At 42.3% G+C, this 26,103-nt stretch overlaps 1 protein-coding gene across 3 annotated transcripts in view; it reads right to left on the bottom strand.

Moving 5' to 3' along the window:
- Positions 1-26,103, bottom strand: part of mbd2 (methyl-CpG binding domain protein 2) — a 78,965-nt gene that overhangs the window by 1,605 nt on the left and 51,257 nt on the right. The window contains exons 4-7 of one of the 3 annotated variants that reach the window (XM_036580719.1): positions 22,650-22,740; positions 20,962-21,139; positions 20,607-20,669; positions 13,859-13,984 (exon numbers count right to left, since the gene is read on the bottom strand). In XM_036580719.1, the coding sequence (XP_036436612.1) occupies positions 20,645-20,669; positions 20,962-21,139; positions 22,650-22,740 (294 nt within the window). In that variant the 3' untranslated portion in view covers positions 13,859-13,984; positions 20,607-20,644. Of the gene's footprint in view, positions 1-13,858; positions 13,985-20,606; positions 20,670-20,961; positions 21,140-22,649; positions 22,741-26,103 lie in introns of those variants that run through there. The other 2 variants (XM_036580718.1, XM_036580720.1) reach the window with 2 other exon arrangements.

Raw genomic sequence — 26,103 nt, 5'->3', positions numbered from 1 at the left:
ACTGTTAGCTACCCTCACCTCCTAACTCCAGTGCAACACTAGAAGCAAACTTCAGACACCAAATAAGTCGTGGTTCATCAGCTGCACTTGGGGTAAAGGGGGGAACCATCGCTTTAAGGAAGGAAGGAAGGAGGTAAAAATAACACGAGGACCTCTGAGGCGAGGTCAGCCCGCCCAAGGGCTTCAGATGAGGTGCATTGCTGAGGAAAGGCCTTATTCACACCGGAGCGCAAACAGGAGTTTTTAAAATAAACCCTCCAGGATCAGCAGAAATCAATAACAGGTTTGCAGCAGACTCGGCGGAACATGAAACACAGTGAGGGACGAGGATCCTCAGAGAGGCTGCATAGGGGCGAGTGGCTGAAGGGCACAAACACCCTATGAAGGGCTGCGGTATATACCTGTCGATACGGCACAGTAAAACAGACTCTCCGGCGTGTAACTCGCAATCGCCGACAGAAAGCACGGCTGCCAAATGAACCCAGACGAAGCCTTTCCATCCGACTGGTTCCTCCAATATGGATGTTAACGGTATAGTTTTCTGGCAATTTTCCCTAATATGGGAAAATGAATGCGTTTTTACGAGCAGCCGTACTTCATCAGTCATAAAAGTGCTTTTGATTAGCGGTTTGAAGCGTAAATCATCTTGTGCAATTGCAGCGAAAATTAAGCAACGCTTGACTCTGCGATCCTGCCAAGAAAATAAAAAGTCACATACGCCAGCCTTTTAAGCAATTTCTGGAACGCCTATAACCCATTTTGAAAATAACGTGAGGAAAAAAAAGGACTATAATCAATCCAAGACTGCCACATGCATAATTTGCATCTCCATTAACAGATGCTTTTTACTCCGGCTGAGATTTGGGGGGAAAACCGGGTAATTAACACTAACTGCCCTACAACTTAAGAATTTGCCTGCAGCGCAAGCATTAATTATACATACTTAGCGGCTACGCACAGCGGCGAAAGATAAAGCCCCCCAAAAAAAGAGAAACTGATTACTTAATGATTCAAATAATAACAAATGCATTTGAAAATGACTGGGTTAAGGGTGGAAGAAAGGAAAGGAGGGAAGGTAGTGTATTGAATATGCGCTCAGAGATGATAAAAACCGACTAAACGAGCAACAATAGTCAGTATAATGTGGCCCCTTTTGAGCCTGGATAAATTAACAGAAATGCTACGGCTGCGTTGGCATTGTTACGAATGCTACAAGCCCATCGGAGATAAACAGGAGAGAGAGGAGGCTTAAATTTGCTCTGTCAACAACACCACACAGTAGAAACCTGAAAAGAGCCAGATGACAGGGATACAAAGCGCTGTAGACGGAGATTAGGGATGAAGGCCTACAGGACATGAGTGGATTTTCCTATTACACCTGTAGGAGCAGCACATGAACCATTAATTCACATTTACAGTGAACACACTGATACTCTAGATAACTGCAGATGGCATGATACTGATTTCTTTTCCAAAACTGATACTGAAACTTGGAGTAACGATACTGATGATGATTCCTTTGTAAAACCGATTAAGCACTTCACTTAAGATGATCATCTTTAGAAGATACAGATAAAGCAGGACTCCACCGGTCCGATCGGACATCTCAGTCTGAGTGCTGTTTTGGGTAGATTTGTTTAGGACTTTCATTGTTTTTTAAACCTCTGAACTCTGATTCAGCATTTTCTGCCGATACCGGCCCAATATCTACATCTGGTACTGGATCGGTACCATCTCTACCAGCTACTGTGATGAGGTCAGATGGGCTACACAGGGCTGGATCGCAGCTGGTTTTGAACGGCATAGAGAAGAATTAGAGAAGCGGTTGTGGTGGTTTAATGCTGAGAGACAGAGAGAGAGAGAGAGAGAGAGAGAGAGAGAGAGAGAGAGAGAGAGAGAGAGAGATTAGCACAGAGAAAGAAAGAAAGCACGAAGAAAGAAAAGTAAGAGACAAAATGAAAGAAAGCAAAAGATGAAGAGAGGAGAAAAAAGCAGAAAAAAGCGAGACAGAGAAAACAGAGAAAAAGAGAGAAAAAAATAGCAAGGAAAATAGATAGAGAGAGAAAGAGAAAGACAGAATGGGGAGAAAAGATAGCAACAGAGAGAGAGAAAGAGAGAGAGATTAGAATAGAGAAAGAAAGAAAGAAAGAAAGAAAGAAAGAAAGAAAGAAAGAAAGAAAGAAAGAAAGAACAAAAAACAGATAGGGAAAGATGGGAAAACATGACAAAGAGAAAAAAAGAAAGAAAAAGTGATGGAGTAAGAGAAGAGTGAGAGAGGAAAAGAAAGAAAGAAAGAAAGAAAGAACGAAAGACAGAAAGAAAGACAGAAAGAAAGTAAGAAAGAAAGTAAGAAAGAAAGACAGAAAGAAAGAAAAAAGAAAGAAAGGAAGAAAAAAGATGAAAAAATAGCAGATAGAATAGACAGAAAAGGAAAGACAAAGGTGAAAAGAGCAACAGAGACAAGAGAGAGAGAGAGAAGAGAGGGAGAGAGAGAGAAAAGAGTGGGAGAGAGAGAAAAGAGTGGGAGAGAGAGAGAGAGAGAGAGAGAGAGAGAGAGAGAAAAGAGCAGAAGAAAGAGATAGAGAGGGAGAGTAAGAGAGAGAGAGAGAGAAAGAGAGAGAGGGACATAGAGAGAGAGAGAGGGACATAGAGAGAGAGAGAGAGAGAGAAAGAGAGAGAGGGACATAGAGAGAGAGAGAGGGACATAGAGAGAGAGAGAGAGAGAGAGAGCATGCTGTATTCTGCTCCAGTTCAGCCATTACAATGATTTTGTCTACTTTTCTTATATTTTAATGGTGTCAAAGTAGCATTAATAGTCCTTTAATATTTAATGGTGCATTAAAATACATATCATTCCAATAATTAAGGGTATTGTCCTCTATTAAACACCCCCTGAGGGCTGGAGGAGCCCCCCGCAGTGAGCGCAACACACACAGACACGCACACACATCCGTGACTCCTCACTGCTGCCCTCTGAACGTCTTCAGATGACTCTGAGCCGCAGACGGCCGTGTCCAAACACGGCGTAATTAGGACTCAGAAAGCGCAGTCCTGCCTGGGCTCCTGCAGCAATTAAGCAATAAAACACTCAGATCACTGCGATTAAAGAAATAATTGCTTTTATTCTGCTGCGTTTTAGTCTCCTGGATCAGCCGGACAAAACGCTGACGCAGACGGCAGCTCTTGTGTTTTTCTTTTGATCTGTTTTTGTGTCCGTGTGAGGACGAGCTGCACTGCATCGGCGTTCGTCCTTCTGTTTACATGCACGCATGTGAATACAGTACAGTGTAAACGTCAGAGACGACCCTTTACGCATTTATTCTCAGTCAAAATGGTCTTTATGTACTTGAAGTTATTAATTTTCTGGGAGATAACTCTGAGGAGATCAGCCACAAGACAACCCACCCATGTAAGGAAGGAGAAAGTTAAAGTAAAAAGAGTGAAAAAGAATTTTTCCGAAACTGGAGGTCAAAAAATGACTGAAATATAGAGAGAATGGACTCCTAGCAACTGTGCAAGACCTGGTAGACACCAAAACCGTCCCCAACAGATGAACAGCACTTAGGCTACGTTCACATTACCAGGTTGAAGTGGCACAAATCCGATTTTTTGCCCTAATGTGACAAAAAATGTCAGATCTGATGTTTTCAGAGCTGTGTGGACACGCAAATCTGATCCTTTCAAAGCTGACCTGAGCCACTTTGGCTACGTTCACATTACAAGCCTCATTGCTTAAATCCGATCTCTCTGATAGGATGGTTCACACTCGTTTAGGTAGGTGATTCAAATCTGTCATTAATGTGAACGAACTGGTGTCCTGAAATGACCCGCATGCGCACATCCTACGTATGAAAGTGGATCAGGTCGGATTTAAAAAGATCAGATTTGCACGTCCACACATCCTTGAAAACATCAGATCTGAGTCACATTAGGGCAAAAAATCGGATTTGTGCCACTTCAACCTGGTAATGTGAACGTAGCCTTTCATATGTGGTCCTAGATCAGATTTTTCCTTTATTTTCACTCGGAAACAAATTGAGGGTGACCCTCATTTTCAACGTAGCAGAGCGTTTACAACATTAAAGGGATTGAGAAAGAAATTAAAATGGAATTTAATCAGGTCACCAAAAAAAAAAGACAATGTAAATGCAAAAGAATTAAAAGAATTAAGAGTATAATTGAGATTTAATTAAGAAGGGGAAATATAAAATAAAACTAAGATAATATACCAGATTTCAACGTAAAAGGATAAACAGGCAATGTGAAATGTAAAAGTCAAGTAGGTAATTAAAAAATAAATAAATAAATAAAATAAAAACAGTAATAGAATTGGGATAAAATAAAATAAACTTACATAAAATAAAATAATCGGGAAGAAAAAAGTCAATAAAAATTAGAAAATAATAATAAAATTAAATAAAACAGAGAAAGGAAAAGTTAACCTAACTAAAGCAGTTACAGGCTGTCTGAAGGTGGTCAGAGACTGAAGGTTTAAAATGACTGAGTGGCACCATTTTACATGCAGTTGTTGAAGCTTCTGCATAACTTTCTGTTAAATATGTTTTCTGTCTTTCTTCATGATGCTGAACTTATGCTTAATGTCCGTTTTTTGACTAGAAATGAAATAAGACATGAGGAGTGACTCTCTGTATGTATGCGTGCGTGTACAGAACAACTGGCCCGGTTAGAGCCAGCGAAAAAACCCAGCCCCATTCAGGGGTAATTGCGGCTCGGCCTTTTGTCTATTGTACATGAGGATAATCAAATCTATCCCCCATTTATGCACATTAGAGTGATTGTGGGCCGGAGGGAGAGCGAAGCGGACAGACATGTGGAAGAGAGAGATAGGCAGGCGCTCCGGCTCCGGCGCTGCAGCTCCACTCCTCTGGCTCTCCTGACCTGTGCTGAGCGCGCTCATAATCCAGCGCCCCCCCCACACCACACTGCTCTCTGCTGTGATTAGCTCCAACGCCAGATTAGAAACGCAAGGTGGGCAATTACAGCCCTCGCCGCTATCTTTCCAATTCAACGGGCAATTGTCCTTTTTTTCAGCTGCCTGATTGTTGAAGAGGAGGTTCATTACTGCAGATGGGTATTTGGTAGAATAGTAGCTGTTTCTGAAGGACTGTGCCATTTTTGCCTCGCTGGTGTTTGAACAGGAAAGAGAAACGTTATGCCAACAGGAGATGAACTTCTACATGCCATGATGGGCATTTTGGAGAATTGAAAACTTGTTTCTGTGCCACATAGAGCTGCAATGATAAGTCATTTCATTGCCAACACTGAGTATACATCAGTATAGTGTAGCAAAACTCATAGCACAGTATGATTAAGTTCATTGCCAACATACAGTATCTAAAAATTTATACAACTGTTAGTTCCGGCCACGCAAGCTGATTGGCTGAGAAGCGTTCTAACCGTGCTGTTATTTCACCATAACATCACGGTTTTTTCACAAACACTATCACTCCGCTGAGACGCCGTTGCTAACCATGACTTTGACAGCTGTAGGAGACGCTCAAACCATTTGAACTTCTTACTTTGCCACAAACAGAAAACGGACACTTTTAAGATCACATCTGACCGACAGCCGATTTGGTCAGACTCTGAAGATGAGACGACACTAAATTCCCAAACTGTCATCACCACTGAGCAGCTTTTCAGTCGGCAGCTGTGACAGAAGAACAGCTAAACAACCTGGAATCAGCCAGAAATGAACCCAACACCATTCGCCAAACTAAATGGGCTGTAAGATGCTTTACAGACTGGCTGGAACAAAACAACATTAATACTGATCTGGCAAAAACTGACAAAACTGAGCTAAACCTGATATTGCGGCAGTTTTATGGCTCAGTCTGATTTGGTCAGACTCTGTAGACGAGACTACAGGTTTGGCGAATGGTACTTGGAATGGAATCGGTTAATAGAAAGTCGTTAGTTGCCTTGTTTTGTATTTCCGAGGGTTTGAATGAGGAGAAAACAGAAAATGACAAACGTTTATAACTGATTATGAGCCTTTTGTAGAACAGAAGCTTCTGTTTCTGAAGGGCAGTAACATGTTTGCCGTGTTGAGGGTTTAAACAGAAAACTGTGCCACCAGCAGAAGAGAAGCTTTTATAGGTGATTGGCTGATTTAAGAGGCCTCCAAGGGCCCGGCCCGGTCTTCAGGTGTCTCAGAGCCTATAAATCCAGCTAGGTCACCGTGCTGCAGCTACAGGACCTGCGGGAGTCATAAAAGCGGACAGCTCTGCGGCTTCGGCACCCATTCACGGCGGCTTCTGCGGAGCGGGCCTGAAAGAGCACAATCACCTTCAGAATAGCCACAAAGACATTCTGAGCACACCTCCATATTCTCCTCTATAAAGGCCGGTGATTAATACGCCCAATCTGCACCAATCTCCATTTCCAAATTGAACTTTAGCCAGATGGACTGCACGGGTACTGAGAGAGAAAAGCCGGTCTCTTCTTCATTCAAATTAAAGGATACACCCTCCCTGATACACTGGACACGCACATTTATCTTAGAAACAGGCCGTGATAGAATTAATGCAAATTCTATTCCCTCTGCCTCCCGCTCCACAATTGGTATTCAAATTGCGCTTTCTGTTTGCAAACTCCGGTCCGCGTTCAGCCCTAAAGAGGGGCAGCTAACCCCGCACGAGGGCAAAGCCTTCATAAACAAATTAAATCCTATTGACAGACACGCGCGCCGTCGAGTTGTGTTTGTAGGCCGGCCTTTATGAAAGGGGAAAGGCTATAAACAGACGTACATTAACAAACACTGGTTCAGGAAGGAGCCTTCCTGAACCAGCTGATGCAAAGCGGTGGAATTGATTACTAAGGAAAAGATGTTTCAGTCAGTGTAGCTTCAGCCTGAGACAGATACGGCGCATCAGCATTCAAAAGGAACCAGAGGGGTATTTTTTTTTAATAGCTGCTATAATATGTTTTCAAAATGGAGGTGTACTCAGGCATGTAGGATGTGGCACAGTTGAACCGCTGCTGGCTCCCCCCTTTCGGGTCGGCGTTCACTGAAGAGTTACGGCCCGAGAGGGAGGGTAGGGGGGCGCACTATGAACTATTAATTTGCTTTAAAGATTCATTACAGGGAGATGAAGAGGAGAGAAGAGAGCAGTGAGCCAGGGAGAGAGCTGGAGTGGCGCTACAGTCGAACCCTGCTCCTAATCACCACCTGAATATTTCATGGCTGTCTGGGTCAGGCCTTCTTCGGGCCACTGGAAAGCCACTTTCCTTTGGGTTCTGACAGCTCTTGAACAGCTAGATGGTACTGAAAGAATGATTCCCACCAAAGCTGGACAGTATTGATAAAATTCAATACGATGACATTTTCCAATATATAATCAAAGTTCTACAGCATCAGATGACACTATTAAAAGGACCCAAAGCACAGGAAACCTATTTTTCTCACTTTTTAGAAATAGTCTGATGTGGTATGTAAGCATTGTTTAATACAGTCCTCAGTCCTCACAGTCCACGTAGGTGCAAAAACCCATTTTGTCGTTTTTGTGATGCCATGAAAACCAAGCTTGTTTGTAACACACAGGTTGGCTATGCTTCCAGTTGGATAACTTGCATCTAGTCAGCATGGAAGAAGCTCTATTTGCTGCACAGTTTACAATTAATATGAACATAACAGACAAAATACTGGCAATAACAATAAAATCTTGTGTTTGAGGCTGTAATATAAAGTGTATGTAAAATATTTTCATTATATTTTTTGTTTGTTTTAAACAAGAGGGAGGTAAGGCTGCCATCTCGCCGAGGGTTTGTATTATAATACATACATACATACATACATACATCATCTAAACCGCTTATCCTTCTGGGTCGCGGTGGGGTGCTGGAGCCTATCCCAGCTGTCATTGGGCGGAAGGCAGGATACACCCTGGACAGGTCGCCAGTCCATCACAGGGCAGACAGACAGACATACACAATCACACACACATTCACACCTAGGGGCAATTTAGCATGTCCAATCAGCCTGACTGCATGTTTTTTGAACTGTGGGAGGAAACCGGAGTTTATTACCGGATTAATCTTCGACTCTAATGCTGATCACACGGAGCACCGAGAGAACTGATGAAGTAAGAACCCGGTTCTGTTTAAACTAAGGGGCTGGAAACTTATTTTCTTTACTAGAACTAGGCTGGTCAGCTAGACAACAGGCTAAAAGATAGCAAACATGCTAAACAACTCCAACGTTAATATCACAGGCCTGAATTAAAGTACTCAGGATATGATTCACTGAAAAACGGCAAAATAAAAGTCTAAAGAACGACACCTGAATGTCTCACACGCTTCAAATGCCTGTTTCAGTCAGAAGTCGCGTCAAACCCAGACTGAGTCCCGAACGGCTCTGTACTCCCCAGCTAAATAGTGAGCTTCTGCTGTCGAATAGTGACTGCCTGTTGAGAATGAATGTGGATGAATCCCAAATGATCATTTCTAGCGATATTTTACATTGTTGGGCTGCAGGAGTCAGTGTTTAGATTCCTACGTAGTGCACTATGTAGGGAGCCGTTTGAGATTCAGCCCCAGCGTGAGAAAAGTGGCGTCGTCAGACAGGCAGACGACTCGCGGTGGTGATTTGGTGACTAAAAAGTACTTACAAACTGAAAGTGTTTGCATTAAACAGTGCTGTGTTATCATATGTTCACTGTTACACAGAAAAAAGCTTTAAAAATCATGAAATGACCGCCTTCCCTGTGATAACGTCGCAGTAACCCACAGCCTCTCGTGGCTTATTGCTTTATTATACATCAAACAATACACCGTCCAGCACTAGTTTCTGCTCTCTGTGGCTTTTTTGGTACTTGTTTATGTTGTTCTTTGGTAGAATGAAATGCCTTTCTTTAACCGCCCACAGCTGAGAGCAAAAATGAGAACGCCAAGCTACTGTGATTAAGGTGGTGAGGCTAAACGGTAATTTGATGCAGCTTAAAAGTGTTAAAAAATGTCACAGCAGGTCACAGCGCCGCGGTCCAAATGCTAAACGGCCAGCGCTGGTGGGTAAAAATATCTTTTGGAGTGGCTTGGCTGCAGTAAGTCATGAAACAACTCCGGTTCTCCGGTTCAAAGTGGTGCAGAAGGTGGTGAGAGTTACACAGTGGTGGGCAGGCCATATGCCAAAGCTAATGAGCGCTGGAGCTCCAACAGCGCTAAGATCCATATTTACAGAATCGCTAAACAGCTGATAAGTCAGGCTCGTTCCGCACACACTGCTGCTGTATCAGCTCACACTGGAGTCGTGTAATTCAGCGGAATTGGACTTCAAATGGGTTTCTTTGCGGAAGCTTTTTGGCCTTTGGCCGAATATCAAAAGACGTTTTTGCCAAGTGGAGGCATTGTCATGCATTGAGCGTTGGCCATAATATTGGCTTTGCTTGAACTAATAATTACATTTCAGACTTTGAATAATCATCCTACTGGTCTCACTAACCACCATCATGTCACAATTCCAGGATCTTGTCAGAAAAGAAAACTGGGTTAGCGCAGAACGGAATACTAATTGATTTTGGGAAAAACTCTCACAGTGGGGAAACCGTCTGAGTGACAAGACCACGGCCTATTATCGGCCGGAGGATTTTCGGGGTCGTGCCTGTGCAGCGATGTGATTCAAGCCTTCGGAATTACCTGGAACAACCCTACACTCTTAAAAAAGTGGTTTCCTGGAGCTTTTGGTTCAACTTTTCAGTTGAGTGGTTCTAATTGAGTTTTTAGAGAAAAAAAAATAGGCTTTATTGGGGTTTTATTGACAAAGACTGCCCCTTCCAATAAGCTAACACAACAGGCATAGGACACTGTGGACATGTGGGTATTGAAATTCAAATACAGTTTATGGTATTACTCTTAGTAATATTGTAAATATCATTATCATCAGCGTAAGTGGGGTAATAAGCATGCTTGTTTCAAAATCTAGACTGGTGATCTGCTGCCTACATTACATTTCGCATGCACTTGAGTAACGTCAGCACTTCTTGATTTGTTTACCATCCATTACAGTCTGTAAATACACCCACTTTCAGCTCTCATACTCATTTCTGGTTTATCAATTTAAAGGTCGGAACTCTATAACTACTAGAATGGCCCCAGAGGTCAGGCTGACCGTTTGAACTGTACATGCTTACTTATATCACAACAGAGAAGAGCTGAAAAAAATTTTGTATGCTGGGATATGCCATAAAAAATGTTCAAACGGCACCAGCAATCAGTGTTGCCAGATTGGGCAGGATCCCCTGGATTAGTTTTATGCAAGTCGCTATGCAAATAAATGTTTATCAGTGACATTTATTAGTGATCTCACCATTTCAGTTTCACTTCATCATTGAGGTGAAACATGTTGTGAGTTCTTCTTTTAAAATATTTGAGTATTAGATGTAATAGGTCCTGACAGGCCAGGCTTACTGGGCACCAGCTACTGACAGGCCAGGCTCACTGGGCACCAACTACTGACAGGACAGGCTTACTGGGCACCAGCTACTGACAGGACAGGCTTACTGGGCACCGACTACTGACAGGACAGGCTTACTGGGCACCAACTACTGACAGGACAGGCTCACTGGGCACCAACTACTGACAGGACAGGCTCACTGGGCACCAACTACTGACAGGACAGGCTCACTGGGCACCAACTACTGACAGGACAGGCTTACTGGGCACCAGCTGGACAGCGGGACATCTATACATATTTCAAATTGCACTGTCACTTTGTTTATGGATCCATAAATATGTCATATTGCACAACTGTTAACAGAGGTTACAGTACATAGTCACTCGGTTCATTCACTGGATGGGACATGCACCACTGCACTGTAAACTGCATAGTATTTATGCGACTTTACCACTTGTTTTCGTACTGCACATTATATTTTTATAGTTGTTTTAGAATATTTTTTTATTCATCTTTACTTCTTCTATTTATGCATATGTAAATAGCGTAAGGCAATACTTTTGCTCTTGTTTTATGCTGCAATAGAAGACTTTCCATCCATCCATCCATCCATCCATCCATCGGTCAATAGAATATTCAGATGTATGTAATAGTTGCAGATCTAATTTTGAACTGAACTTTCAAAACAATATGAATCAACCACCAAATGACATTCACTGCAGTTGCCAGTCAGGTTCTGCATACCATCTGCAAAGCATCATCTTTACCATACAGTTGTATGCAAAAGTTTGAACACCACTGATCAAATGACATTTTAACTGACTGTCTAAAAGAAAATAAGCTAACCCCGTTCATAGTTGAGATTGTTTACCTGTGGATGAGCCACGTGAAGCTCTGTTCTTTTGCGCATGCGGGTCAGTTTAGGAGCTGATCTATTCAGACTGATGTCACATTTAAAATATATTGTGAAAACAAAAAAATCTTTTGGTGAGAAAATCGGATTTGGGCCACTTTTACCTGTGTGAACGTATCCTTAGCTTCAATGTCGCAGACTGGACGTGACGGAGTCACGTGACCACACGCGTGGTAGTAGGTTTTAAGGGGACAGTACATGAACACACAGAGTGGGGAAAATAACCGACATGGGCAAGACTGCGTCGGTTAGAGGTTCTGAATGTCTGTTTCGATTACTTTTCGGTTAATCGCCCAGCCCTAGTCTGTCGTTGTGTGGGCTGAGATAATGGAAATGGCAGGTAAACACGACACGATTTCTCTGACCAGAGGTGAGTGCAGTGCTGAGTGCTGCCTGATAACAGAGTATTAGGAGAAATGTATCTGTTCAGCGTGGTGGGGATACGTTATTTGAGACATTGCAGTGATGAGGCATAAAACGTTTAGTGTAAGCAGCACAGCACAGCACAGAAATGGAGAACGGTCAGAAAGCTAGCACGGCTACCACTGGAAGTGTTTAACAAGACTCAATGGGACATTCACAATTCAGAGCTATTAGACTGCTGAGAGAACACAATGTAATACCTGTAGCCTTCAGATGCAAACAGGAGACCTGTTAATGTTCCCTGTTCTTCACAGCAGACAGTCCAGGCTCAAGAGCTTGTCAGACACGATAACAGTAACCAAGGGCGGTGAAAGATTGGAGCTTTGTGAGAAGCTCTTTGAATGTGGTTTATTTAATTAGAGAACATAAACACAGCGGAGAGAAATATAAAGCTGAATTTCAGAAACATAGCACTATATAACAACACGGATCTCTCAGGTTCGGCATCTTTTTTCTCACTTTTTCATGCCAGCATTTTGGCCTGGATTTCTTTTTTTTTTTTTTTTACTGTTAGTCATCTACCTACAGTCGTATGCTAAAAGTGTGGGCACCCCTGGTTAAATTACATGTTTTTCTTGAGTGAAAATAAGTTAACACAATAGGGACAAAGAGAACAAACTTATGGTATATGGTATTGGTATAAGATTTTGTTGCTATTATTGGTATTGGTATAATAAAATAGGGTATTTTTCTGATTTAGTGCACAATTTCAATTTATTTGCTCATTTTAATACCCTGGGAGGAACAGAAATAAATGTCTGTAATTTTTAGTTTATATCATTTAATAGGACTATCATGCTTGCTCTATTTGCTAGTACTGTAGTGGTTGAAAACAAAAGAAGTAAAGTATCCAGTCAGAAATCTTGGTAGATACAGCCAAGCAAGCTCTCCCATTGGTTAGGACTTCAGGAGCTGAACTGAAGGCCTAACGCATCGAATTAACCACTAACATAATATACAGTGGTATCAAACCAATCACGTTGTAATATACAATGAGTGGAGCTAATTTTGAGAGGCACTCCAGGCCTTCTAGAAGTTCTACACACATCACTGACTGTGAATATGAGCCGTAGACTAACTGGATTTTAGTCAGTTGTTAGAAATAGAAAACAGCGGCAGCTTTACTTCAGGACTCTTTACTGATAGAGTCACTGTAAAACTGTTACAAGCTTAAATATATCGCAGCTGTCAGAACAAAACCTTACATCTCCATTTTTGAAGTTTTTCAGTTTTTGACATTGAAAATGTGTTTTGTCCTTTATGTTGTTTGTAAATTTCATGAATAATGGACCAAAGGAAACGTCTCAAAATGACTTGGAAAAACGTCTGGTTCCATTGACTTACATTAAACGTAAAGTAGGTTTTTTCCTTCTCCTGTAAAGTTACCATTTTGGAGATACGAGGTTTTGTTCCGACAACAGCGACATGTTACTGTCTGTTACAAGCTTCAAATATAACATCTTTTAGAAGCTTCAAATGTCCGCATTTGATCTAGAATGGACAAAAAAAATGTTGATGTGAACTGCTGTTAACTTAGCGCTACTAGAATCCCATAAATGCGAATTAGCGTTATCAAAGAAGTGTTTTCATCTCCCTTTTACACAGAACTTTGATGTTTATGGCCCGAACTGAAGGCCAAGCCCTAATAATCATGACTGATTACATTCAGCGAATAAAACGCAGTGGTACTGATTTGCAAAACAGTGGTTCCTGTACAGGTTGTTTAAACTTATTTCCACTTAGAAAATAAACAAAGCGTACAATTTGAGAAGGGATGCCCAAACCTTTGTACAAGATGGTAAAATCAGTTTGCTAGCCAAGCTACTGTCTAATTACAGCTCTCCAATTAGTAGCTTTAGCAAAGCCAACTGACAGCAAGGCAAATGACTGCATGTGAGAAAGTCCGTTGATATTTATCTTCACACAGAACGTTTTAAGTGCAAAACTGTGGCACTGCCGCCCTGCACTAAGAGGTTTTTAGGGAAAGTGGTTCTTCTATGGCATCGCTTCAAAAACCTCTTTTGGGCATCTTTATTTTCGAGAGTGTAGCGCCGCCCCTTCAGCAGCCCACCGCTTTCTGAAAAGACCCTTTTGCTCTTTCGCTCTCTCACCTTGCTGGAGTCTACGCAGCCTTGCCCTCCATTTCTCTGGCAGATTCGGCGGCCCGCGCCAAACCGTCAGCCATCAGGGCCTCCTCCAGACTCCGCCTGGCCTGGTACACCTTCAGCTCCTGCTCCCTGAGGAGAGAGAGAGAAAGAGGAAAGAGTGGATTAGCGTGAAGAAAGAGGGAAAGAAAGCAGGAGGCAGCGAGACAGGGCTGTGCTTCTGAAGTCTGTTCCCTGTCCACTGCTGTCTAACCGGTCTCTTGATTACATTTGACCTCCTTTTAACACTTTCCATCATCCATCAGCTCTGCTGATCCCGCTGCTCTCTCTACAGTTCATCGCGTCTCCTCCCTCTCCCCCCCGAAACCGTCTCCTTTTCTTCCTCCTGTCACTCAGTTTCCCCCCCACCGTCTACCCTCCTCCCAGTCTCCACACCTGTCTGCACTAGAGGAGCACATCTCCGGCCTTGTAATGATTCTCTTACGATTCAAAGAGTCATGATTCTCCATGCTGATTCAGTTCAATTTGAGTCATTTCTGGTGCTATAATCCATATTATTATTAAAACTACACCAATCAGGCATAACATCATGACCACCTCCTTGTTTCTATGCTCATTGTCCATTTTATCAGCTCCACTTACTATATAGGTGCACTTTGTAGTTCTACAGTTACAGACTGTAGTCCATCTGTTTCTCTGCATACTTTGTTACCCTGTTCTTCAGTGGTCAGGACCCCCATGGACCCCCACAGAGCAGGTACTATTTGGGTGGTGGATCATTCTCAGCGCTGCAGTAACACTGACGTGGTGGTGGTGTGTTAGTATGTGTTGCGCTGGTCTGAGTGGATCAGACACAGCAGTGCTGCTGGAGTTTTTAAACACCTCAGTGTCACTGCTGGACTGAGAATAGTCCACCAACCAAAAATATCCAGCCAACAGCGTCCTGTGACCACTGATGAAGGACTAGAGGATGACCAATACAAACTGTGCAGCAATCGTCTCTGACTTTACATCTCCAAGGTGGACCGACAAGGTAGGAGTGTTTAATAGAGTGGACAGTGAGTGGACACAGTGTTTAAAACCTCCAGCAGCACTGCTGTGTCTGATCCACTCACACCAGCGCAACACACACTAACACACCACCACCACGTCAGTGTTACTGCAGTGCTGAGAATGATCCACCACCCAAATAGTACCTGCTCTGTGAGGGTCCATGGGGGTCTAAAAACTATGAAACATACTTAACAGACTCATGCAGATACAAAAATGTAATTTATAAGTTATTATTTTAAAGGCCTTATTTGTCACTCGCCCAGTGTTATGTTTGAAAACAGCATTGTAGAAATGAGGGTGTGCTGAACGTTGTTCTAATTAATTATAATCAGCCGTAACATTTAAACCCGACAACTTCAGACTGATGCATCACGATGCATCGACAACCCTCGTCTGCTCTCCATTCCTCTCTCTATCCGAACGGCGCCCACTCATCCAGGCTCAACCCAGCGCCCTCATTAACCAATCCCAGCTTCAGCGGTGCTCCGGCCCCGTCTGTGGCTTAATTAGAGGTTAACGAAGGGAAAGGCAAACAAGAACAACAGCGTCTGTGGACGACCGTGGGCCACATCTGCCTGATTTGAGTCGACCCTTTACCCCTTCACATACACACATACATAAACACACTATACACAAATTAATGGAGGTCAGTTCATCCCCATTCATGCACCACGACATTCACATCAGCATCATGATGAAGCAGAGAGGGAAGAGCAGAGTTGGAGGAACGCTCACTGAATTACAATGAAGCAAAGGATGAACTCGGTGGCACCGCCACCAGGGTGCAATGCACGCTGACTAGCACAGGGGTCGGCAACATGCGGCTCTTTTACTGCCCTGTTGTGGCTCCACAGCTGAATTAGATTTGCAGGTAAAAATAAAATAATCCTCCTTTACAGTAAAATAAAGCTCTGCTGATCGTTCAACACAGTTTAATAATAAATGGTCTTAAATACTGGAGTTAATGTAGCCTATAACTGTATAGACTGCAATTATAGGCTACATTACTAGACTAGACCATAGCAACACAGACAACAATCTCGCCTAGCTAGTAGTTATCAAAAAGGCAAAGAGAGAGATTTATGACGAATAACAATAATTTGGAGATAAATAGACTTATTTGCATTTATATTCACTCCAGCTGGTTTCCTGATACGTTTAATCAGACAATCTGTCAAACACTGAAAAGTCACGAAGCTGAAGTCGCTTCACATTCGCCAACTTCTTTTTTTTGTAAATATTTTTATTAAACATTTTATGGCAAAACAAAGATATTATTGTACAAAAAACAACATAATTATAAACAACATACAATTAAAAGGGGAGAAAGATAAAAAAAATAAAACAGTGGGAGCTACATGTACATCCTAGATACACTCATATACACATGCAGATAAACAATATGTAGTCAAACATAAACTTTCCAAGTGGGACTATTTTATGAACAGAATGCACATGCTAAAAATAGCAAATATTGCAAGCCCCCTAGCACTTTTTCCAAGGTAGATCCTGGAGCCCAGAAATAAGTTTTTGGGCTTTCTCGTTGCCCAAATTGTCCAAATAAGGGGTCCATATTTTAAAAAATAAAAATGGCTTGCTTTTCAGGGCTAAAGAGAATGCCTCCAACGGAATAATACTGGGTACCGAATGCTGCCACTGAATTACATCAGGTGCTTTGTCAGTAATCCAAAGACATAAAATACATTTTTTCGGGCACAATACAAAAGAATATGCAACAAATGTATACCTGGGAAATTTGAGGTAAACCATCACTGAGCCCTAACACACAAATCTTAGCCCCTAAATTAAGAGAACATCTGAAAATTTTCTCAATCGCCTTAATGACCTCAGACCAAAACTGTATATGTGGACAACCCCACAGACAACTGCTATATGACATTTATTACAGAATTGGGACAAGTCTGGATTCAGCGTATGCCTAGATTCTGGGGTAATATAGAGCTGATGCAGTATTTTAAAGTTCCTCTCCCAACCTGAGTTGCTCGCTACCTTCGCCAGCTTCTTGATCAAATTTACCTGTTCCACCTTAAATGGTGCAGCGGTTACATTCTGTCACCTCAGGCACCATTTAAGGTGGAACAGGAAAATCTGAAAAAGAAGCTGGCGAATGAGAAGCGACTTCAGCCTCGTAAAAAGTCGAACGTTGAGAGACATTTTACAATAAACTGTTCTACTTCTGTGGAAAAGTTTCCCGCCAGAGATGCGAGAAAAGCAGCTATAGCTGAGCTAAAGCTTAAAGCAGAGCAAAGTGAGTCTGTGTTTTCGTTTATATTATATTTTTAGACTATACTAGGACATCAGCACATACTGACACATATTTACAGCCAAGATGGTAAAATGGACATAAAATGTTGTGGCTCCCAAAGTGGTTTTGATTCCTTTGAAAGGACAAAAAATCGCTCTTCTTAACATTTGGGTTGCCGACTCCTGGACTATGTTGTTGGTAAGGTAGTCGATAGAGTGTGGACGACATTTTTAGATACCTAAAAACTCATTGACAATGTTGATTATGGAAAAAGTCGATGTATTGTTGACTTAAAAGCTTAAGCACTCAATATCGCTCACTAATATATAATGATAAAGCACTGTGGAAAGATCACCCTTCGTTTATTTTATTTCCAGTCAAAATGGCCATTTAGTACAAGTTATTCAGTTTTCAGAAGAGATTTCTGAGGAGATTAGACAGAAGACAATCTGCTTTCATAACAAAGGAAATATAAGTGAAAAACCCGTAAAAACCACCTGGAAGACCTGGTAGACCACCAAACACTCCCCATCAGATAAACAAAAAAACACCACAACTGCACATCTGAGATGTGTACGAAGGTTTTATGTACTGTTTTTGTGACACTGTATCTTTTCATTTGGTTCAGTTGGTTTTACACTACAATGGCTTATGTGCACCAAATTGCACATGTGGGTGTTCGGTCACAGTGATTGGTCAGAAATTTGGCTACAAGGCTCTGTTACTCTCATATTAAAAGAAAAGAAAAAACATCAAAAGACCATATTTAACTCTTACTAGCTTTTCACTGCATAAAATCCATATCGCTGCTGTCCGAAGAAAAACAAGTGTCCTCAAAATCCTAACTTTCCAGGAGAGGCCAAAAACACTCTAACCTTTCAATGTAAATTAATGTAAAGAGGTTTTATTCCAAGTGATTTTAGAGCATTTCTATTGGCCCATTCATCATGAAATTCTCACACAATGTAAAGGACAGCTGGTGTGTTGAAATGACGTAGAAATATAAAAATCAACAGCGGCGACGTGTTCCTGATATAAATGTACCATCATATCCCGACTTTGTATTAAAACAGAGATGCTTAGTAAAAGTGAATCATAATCAAAGCAATAAAAATAAACCTCACCTGATCTTTGCGTCTTTATGATTGAATGGTTGGTCGATTTTAATTTTACCAATCGTGGCCCATAATCACAAACCCTCTCAGGTAAGAGTGCTGATCTAGGATCTTTTCCAGTCAGTAAATCCAGTATAAATGAGAGCAGTCTGACCCTAAATCAGCATTCCTGCTCCAAGAAGCTTTGTGGACGCAGCCCTGGTACATTACTTGGATCGTGAGGAGCAGAAAGCACAGCCAACTTCTAAGACTGAACTTTGGAGGCGTAGAAAAAATAACCCTGCAGATTTCTTCGCGTCTCCTGAGAAGAATGGAAGTTGTAATAGAGGTAAAGAGTGGACACACAAACAAGCCTGAAAAAAGGGATTTTGTATTCAGTTGTTGTGTAGTTTTCTGTTAAATATGTTTTCAACTTGCTTGAAGCTGGAAAATGGATCACTTGTACTCAATGGTTGATTTACATGACATTAAATTAATAAAAGGGTGGTGGTCTCTGATTTTGACAGAGCACTGCGTATGGATTCCGCATCAAAGAAGAAATGGCTTAATGCACAGATGGAACTTTGAATGATTACCATGCTGTAATGGGGCAAAGTGAAATGAAACAACAAAAGGCATTTTATTCTAACTTATGTCTATTTTTTTATTTCTGCCCAATTCATGTCTATTTTTGTTTCTGCCCAATATATCGCTGCTGTTGGAATACAACCTCGTATCTCCAAAATGGTAACTTTACAGGAGAAAGAAAAAACCTACTTTACTTTTAATGTAAGTCAATGGAACCAGACGTTTTTCCAAGTCATTTTAGGCCGTTTCTTTTGGTCCATTCATCATGAAATTTACATACAATGTAAAGAGCAACAGGCATTTTCAAAATATGCCAAAAACTGAAAAACGAGAAAAATTAAGTTACAAGGTTTTGTTCCGACAGCAGTGATATGTACGTTTATGTGCAGTTATACACCGGTCAGGCATAACATTATGACCACCTCCTTGTTTCTACACTCATTGTCCATTTTATCAGCTCCACTTACTACATAGGTGCACTTTGTAGTTCTACAGTTACAGACTGTAGTCCATCTGTTTCTCTGATACTTTGTTAGCCCCCTTTTACCTTGTTCTTCAGTGGTCAGGACCCCCATGGACCCTCACAGAGCAGGTACTATTTGGGTGGTGGATCATTCTCAGCACTGCAGTAACACTGACGTGGTGGTGGTGTGTTAGTGTGTGTTGTGCTGGTACGAGTGGATCAGACACAGCAGTGCTGCTCCACAAGGAGGTGATCATAATGTTATGCCTGATCAGTGCATGTCTTGTTACTGTAACGTTGTAATTTCCCTTCGGGATCAATAAAGTTTGTTCTGTCTGTCTGCCTGTCTGTCTATCTATCTATCTATCTATCTAATGGCTCGATAAGTCAATTAATCGACTAGTAGTCGACACATTAATTGCTTATAGAAATAATCATTAGTTGTGATGCCCAGCATAATCCTCAGACTTTACGCACTCATTTTAGTCATTTCCGCCACGCCTGCACCATGCTGAAAACCCCCACCATGGGGGGCTATTCATTCCAACTTCCATAGTCTCCCTTTCTTCCTAAGAGAAGGGCAGAACAGTGGACTAGATACGACTCATTTCCCTCACCCCCCCCCTCTTTTTTATAATCACAAGCAGCTCATCTCAGAGGCATTTCACAGTCCATAGGGTTGGCTGGACCCACACCCACACCCTCATCTAATCCTAATGTCACCCAAACATGCATGTACAACCGCTGCCATCTAGTGTCCGGACGCAGCATTGCTTCTGCTTACTTCAGCATCAAACAGGCATGTCAGATGAAACCACTGGCAATTATTCAAAAACAGAGAACGTTTCTGGGTGACTGTGGTCCCCTCAGCACTTTCAGCCGTTTGCCCGACTAATCACTAACGTCTGAAGACGTTTATTTGTTTTGCCTTGTTTTGGTGGCGATTCGTGGGATGCTCCGAACTGGCACCAATTATTTCTTAGGCTAATCATCACGAATCACACTTCCAAACTTAATAATTCAGCACGCGCCGCTGACAAATAAATATATCACTCCTGTCAAGGCGGCAAAAGCTCATCAGTATTCCGAAAGGCTTTCTGGACAGAAAACTACTTTGTCTTGCCAGGAGAAAATCTTATTTCAGCTTTTTTTTAACCGCTTTCCCACATACAGTTGCATGCTGCCAATTTATCTTGTCTGTAATGCCTCACAGAGTTAGACTGGGGATTGAAATTGGTATCCATTACGGACCTTATGAAGTCGTCTCCTATCCAATAAGCTCACACTTACGGTGACACTGATCTGGAGAAAGGGACCCCAATGTTCCCTCACCGGCAGAAGATGAATGGACTGCTAGAGAGAAAGTGGAAATGAAGTGCATAAATAAATAAAACAGCAAAACTTTGATTGAGCCACTCCAAAAATGATATAACCACATTGGGAATCGCAGCAAATGCGACAGCATTTCAATGCCAAAGCCGGTAGGGTAGATCAGCAATCAGCACAGAAACCAGTGTGAATTGATCGCTGGAGAAATTTCAAATGGGACTTGGCTTCCAACGGCATTCGATCACACTCAGAGCACAGCTTGTTTCAACATATACCACATTATTATTAGCAGCCCAGCTGGCTCGCTCAAACGCACCTGATGTCGTCGTCAGTGACGGTGAAGGCTTTGCAGAGCGGCTGGGAGGTGTTGAGCCAGATGGCTGGGTTCTTCTCCGCGGCGGTGGACGTCTGACCCGTGATCGGGCCTGAACTCATATGCAGAGCGCTGGCTATGGCCGACAGCAAGGTTTCGTCCGACGCATCTGGACCTACACCTGCCAAAGGCACCCACACACACAAGCATGTATTACTAAAACGTCTAGTATACAACGATGCCAAAGATGATAAAACAAAACAACCCTAAACCTGAGATAAATGCATGTAAACCAAGTCGTTTTTTGTGATTTTTCCATATCGTCGCCGTCCAAAGATAAGCAAACACCTCCAAAATGGTACGTTTACAGGAGACGTCAAGAACGTTCTTTACTTTCAATATAAGTCAATGTAAAGAGAGTAAGGCTTTGTTTACACAGCAGGTAAAAGTGTCCCAAATCCGATCTTTTTCTCCGTATGTGACACGTGTGTCTGTGTGTCAGTGTGAACAGCAAAAAACGCACTGAATCTGACATTTTCAACTACGATTTGAGATGCTTTCATATGTGGTACTGAAATCCGATCCGTATCCGATCTGCAGCAATGCGACTCCATCTGAACAGCCAGATCAGAATCCATGCGACTTCTACGTCAGTCCAACTCGACATTCGTCATAATTTCACGCTGCTGAGACTCATAAACATTTCGGCTGATGTTTCTGTACCAAAAAATTAGAGGAGACTTTTTAAACCGCTCTGTGTTTTGAACGAAACGGCGGAACGCAGTCGGAGGAGACCGAGGCTGCGGCGTCGGAGAACAGTTTAAAGAATCCGAGGACACGAACCAAAGAAGTGAGCGTGGCCGAATGACGCGCCCTTTTTACGGCGAACTCAAACACATTCTGGGTGATGAGTCCAGCTGTCAACCATTGGAACTTCATTATCGCTCCTGTGATGCTGGCAAACATGGGAGTGAATGCTCCGGGAGTGTCTGGCGTTCGCTGGCCGTCATGATTGTTTACCTCTGGATGAGCCGCGTGAAGCCCTGTTCTTTTGCGCATGTGGGTCAGTTTAGGAGCTGATCTGTTCAGACTGTCGCATACAGATCACATTTAAAAGACATTCTGAACAGCCAAACAAAAAAACTCGGATTTGGTGAGAAATTCAGATTTGGGCCACTTTTACCTGCTGTGTAAACGTAGCCTAATTTTGGAGCATTCCTATTGGTCCATTCTTTATGAAATTTTAACGTAAATGCCAGCTGCCGCACTCAAATGACGCAGAAAAGCAAAAATTTAAAGAAAAAAAAGTGACGATATGCATTAGGTCCTCATGAGCACCTAATTTATTTATTCTCCAGTCAAAACAGCCACTAAGTACACATTTATCTTTTTTCAGTGTCATTAAAAAAGCAGAAAATATAAGAAACCTTAAAACATCTAATACATCACACACTGTAGCCCCTTGCATTCATCAATGGAAAGGGGCCATTAGAGCACCACTGATATAAATGGTGGATCATTAAGAAACAGCACGAAACTTGGTGGTGTCAGTGGGGCTGGTAGAAGTGCAACAGTCACAGTAGTGATGTTGATAAAATGGTTAACGACTTTAAATGTAGGTTTACCTAATAAACAACTAACTATAACGATTAACACTGAAATTTGAATAAAGTAAGAAACATCCTGCTTACTTTGTAAACCTTTAGGAAGCTCCATAGTCCTGAGAACCTCTTCTGTGACGTCTGACGACCTCAAGCCTTTCAACCTCTTCTCCCAGAACAGCTGTCCACACAGAGTGCAGATGAGAAAGGCAGAGTTAATTACAGCAATAATTAAGGAACATGATGTTCTAGACTTGATTGGTTATTCTCTATTTGTAACTAGTACGTTTACATAATACCTAGTCCAACAACCAAGATACAGTCTTTATTGGCCCTGCTAGCCATGCTTCAGGTGCGTGGCCTACAGGAGATTCAGCATGCTCATTTGTTCATTAACCCTTGTGTGGTGTTGATGTGTTTGTTACTCAGTGGTCTGCTGGACCCACCGCATTATTGTTTATTTAAATCAATACAGCCAGAACAGTTTATGTAGAAATACCAGATGTTTAAAACATCACAAGTGGCCAGCGTAGAGTTCTCCTTCAGCAGCTGTAGCCAGTCAGCAGCCTGTCCATGTTGTCCACCCACACACACATACACACACGCTTGTTGTTTCTACGCTCATTGTCCATTTTATCAGCTCCACTTACTATATAGGTGCACTTTGTAGTTCTACAGTTACAGACTGTAGTCCATCTGTTTCTCTGATACTTTGTTAGCCCCCTTATACTCTGTTCTTCAGTGGTCAGGACCCCCATGGACCCTCACAGAGCAGGTACTATTTGGGTGGTGGATCATTCTCAGCACTGCATAAACACTGACGTGGTGGTGGTGTGTTAGTGTGTGTCGTGCTGGTACGAGTGGATCAGACACAGCAATAATCTATACATGAAGGCGAAATATATGATTTGAGAAAACAAATGGCAAATAAATATTATAAAATATATAATGAAAGTTGTTGTCCCCAGGAGTCGTGTCACTGGTGTTACTGCGAAAAAAAATCTCTTATTTTGAAATAAAAGTCACACTGATGACATCACTCGACTTCCTTTTACCTGTTTTCTGAGGATCTACGAAGAAAAGCACATGGTGAGTCCACTGTGTCTTTCAGTTATCAGAGATTTTCTCATTTAGCTCATGATTCCATACGAAGCTTTTAGCTGACGTCACTGGTGTGACCTCCTTATCGATATCGTAAACAGGTATCGTGATATGATATTTTTGCCATATCGGCCACCTCTGTGTTCAAAGTTATTTGCTCTAGAAATAAAAGAAAAAACTCTCTCACTGCACCTTAAAGGTTTGCAGCATACAAATGCAGTTTCGTTTGTACCGGCCTGAGACCGGCCTCACTGCTGTGCTTATGACGGAGCGTAGCTGTTAACCAATAAAGTCCGGCGTCAGCAGCCCAAGGGAGCCATCTACAGCTATAGCCAACATGGCATTTCAGCTTGGAGCTCTAAACGGCTAGCCAACAACAGCTCATAAACAGGCTGGGGATTTATTTAAGTGTATACTTAAATAAAAGCTCCTCCGTGACCGCCACGGGGCCTTTACGGATAAATCTGCCCTTTACAACAATGGCTGTGTATTTAAGAGGGAATGAAGTGCTAGGGACTAGCGCCAGAGCCTTTGGGCCACAGAGGCCTGAACAACAGCCTTTCTCCTCCTATAACATTAAAACAGCTATACTGCCTTGGCTCTCGCCTCCTGACCATGGCAGCCACCCAGAAACAGCGGTTCTCTTCTTATTGGAAGAAGCAGCAGTTGATAACGGAGACTCGACCGTCCTCAGTTTAAAAGGAAATTGTTTTGTTTAACGGGGGCAGGTGCACTTTTCGGCCGTTTCAGCCCGACCTACCACCACCCCGTAATAATCGTGCTTTTCCTCAGATCAGCCCGATGAGGGAAGGCTTGTTTCACACTAGCTTCGTTTAGATGAATGTGGCAAGTGTTTTTTTTTCAAAAGAGTGACAGAACAAATACAGGCTTTATCTCACGACAGCACAATCTGCTACACAACAATGCAAAATCTAGGCTACATTCAGTGACAACGTTAAGCGAAATGTCACTCCAAACAACATCGGCTTTGAAAACGGGCGACGTTTGTTCATAGCAGTACTCCCAGACTCTGATTTTGACGGGTGTCAACTTAAACTGTCTTTTGACGACTAAAATGTGTGCTTGAAAACATCGGCAACAGAAGAAATTTCCCTTTTCCTCTAAAAGTTCGCCCTGGCTTGAAGCAGGCTGACTCACAAGAGGCTCAGGGTTGTGAGCAGAGATGTCAGGTTCAATACGGAAGCATCTGTCAGCTTGAAAAGCGGGCTTTGATGCCAGGATGCTGCGCTTCCAAAGTCAATAGCATTCATCAGTTGTCAGCGTGTGCCATTCTCCCCTCTAATAGGAGCAGTTCTTTTTTTTGATGGGATTCTTTCAGAACAATTAAAGAGTGAGCTGCAGTCCTGAGCACATTCAACAAGATATCACTGATCAGGCTTAACATTATGTCCTTGTTTCTACGCTCATTGTCCATTTTATCAGCTCCACTTACTATATAGGTGCACTTTGTAGTTCTACAGTTACAGACTGTAGTCCATCTGTTTCTCTGATACTTTGTTAGCCCCCTTTTACCCTGTTCTTCAGTGGTCAGGACCCCCATGGACCCTCACAGAGCAGGTACTATTTGGGTGGTGGATCATTCTCAGCACTGCAGTAACACTGACGTGGTGGTGGTGTGTTAGTGTGTGTTGTGCTGGTCTGAGTGGATCAGACACAGCAGTGCTGCTGGAGTTTTTAAACACTGTGTCCACTCACTGTCCACTCTATTAAACACTCCTACCTTGTCAGTCCACCTTGTAGATGTAAAGTCAGAGACGATAGCTCATCTGCTGCTGCACAGTTTGTGTTGGTCATCCTCTAGTCCTTCATCAGTGGTCACAGAATGCTGCCCACAGGACGCTGTTGACTGGATATTTTTGGTTGGTGGACTATTCTCAGTCCAGCAGTGACACTGAGGTGTTTAAAAACTCCAGCAGCACTGCTGTGTCTGATCCACTCAGACCAGTGCAACACACTAACACACCACCACCACATCAGTGTTACTGCAGAACACTAGAACACTAGGGTAGTAATAGTAGTTACAGTAAAAGACAGTCAGCACTCGTCTGTTTATCTTAAAGACTTTAGACGGACAGACTTTCATGGTGTAAATTTCAACCTACTATCGATTTCTGTGATTTTATTTTAGGTTTATTTAATGCAGTAATGGAAAAGTGCTGAAGTTTGTGCTGTGGCACTCAGAGAAACACTACAAATGCATCTTCATCGCAAGTCTTTGATGCAAATATAGTCCACATAAGGTGAGATTTCATCTTGTTTTTATCTTGTTTCAAGCACTTTCCAACAGCTCCAGCAGCTCCAACAACTCCTGAAACAGCCATAGATGTGCATTCTTGCAAAGTTGATCTGGGAAGAACTCAAGTCATCTGCGCCATTACTATCACCCCATCCTGACATTATCACAGCAGCTAAATTCCCATGT

This window comes from Colossoma macropomum, unplaced genomic scaffold (genome assembly GCF_904425465.1).
Source record: "Colossoma macropomum unplaced genomic scaffold, Colossoma_macropomum, whole genome shotgun sequence".
NCBI lineage: Eukaryota > Metazoa > Chordata > Actinopteri > Characiformes > Serrasalmidae > Colossoma > Colossoma macropomum.
This window is presented reverse-complemented; position numbering and strand designations above follow the sequence as displayed.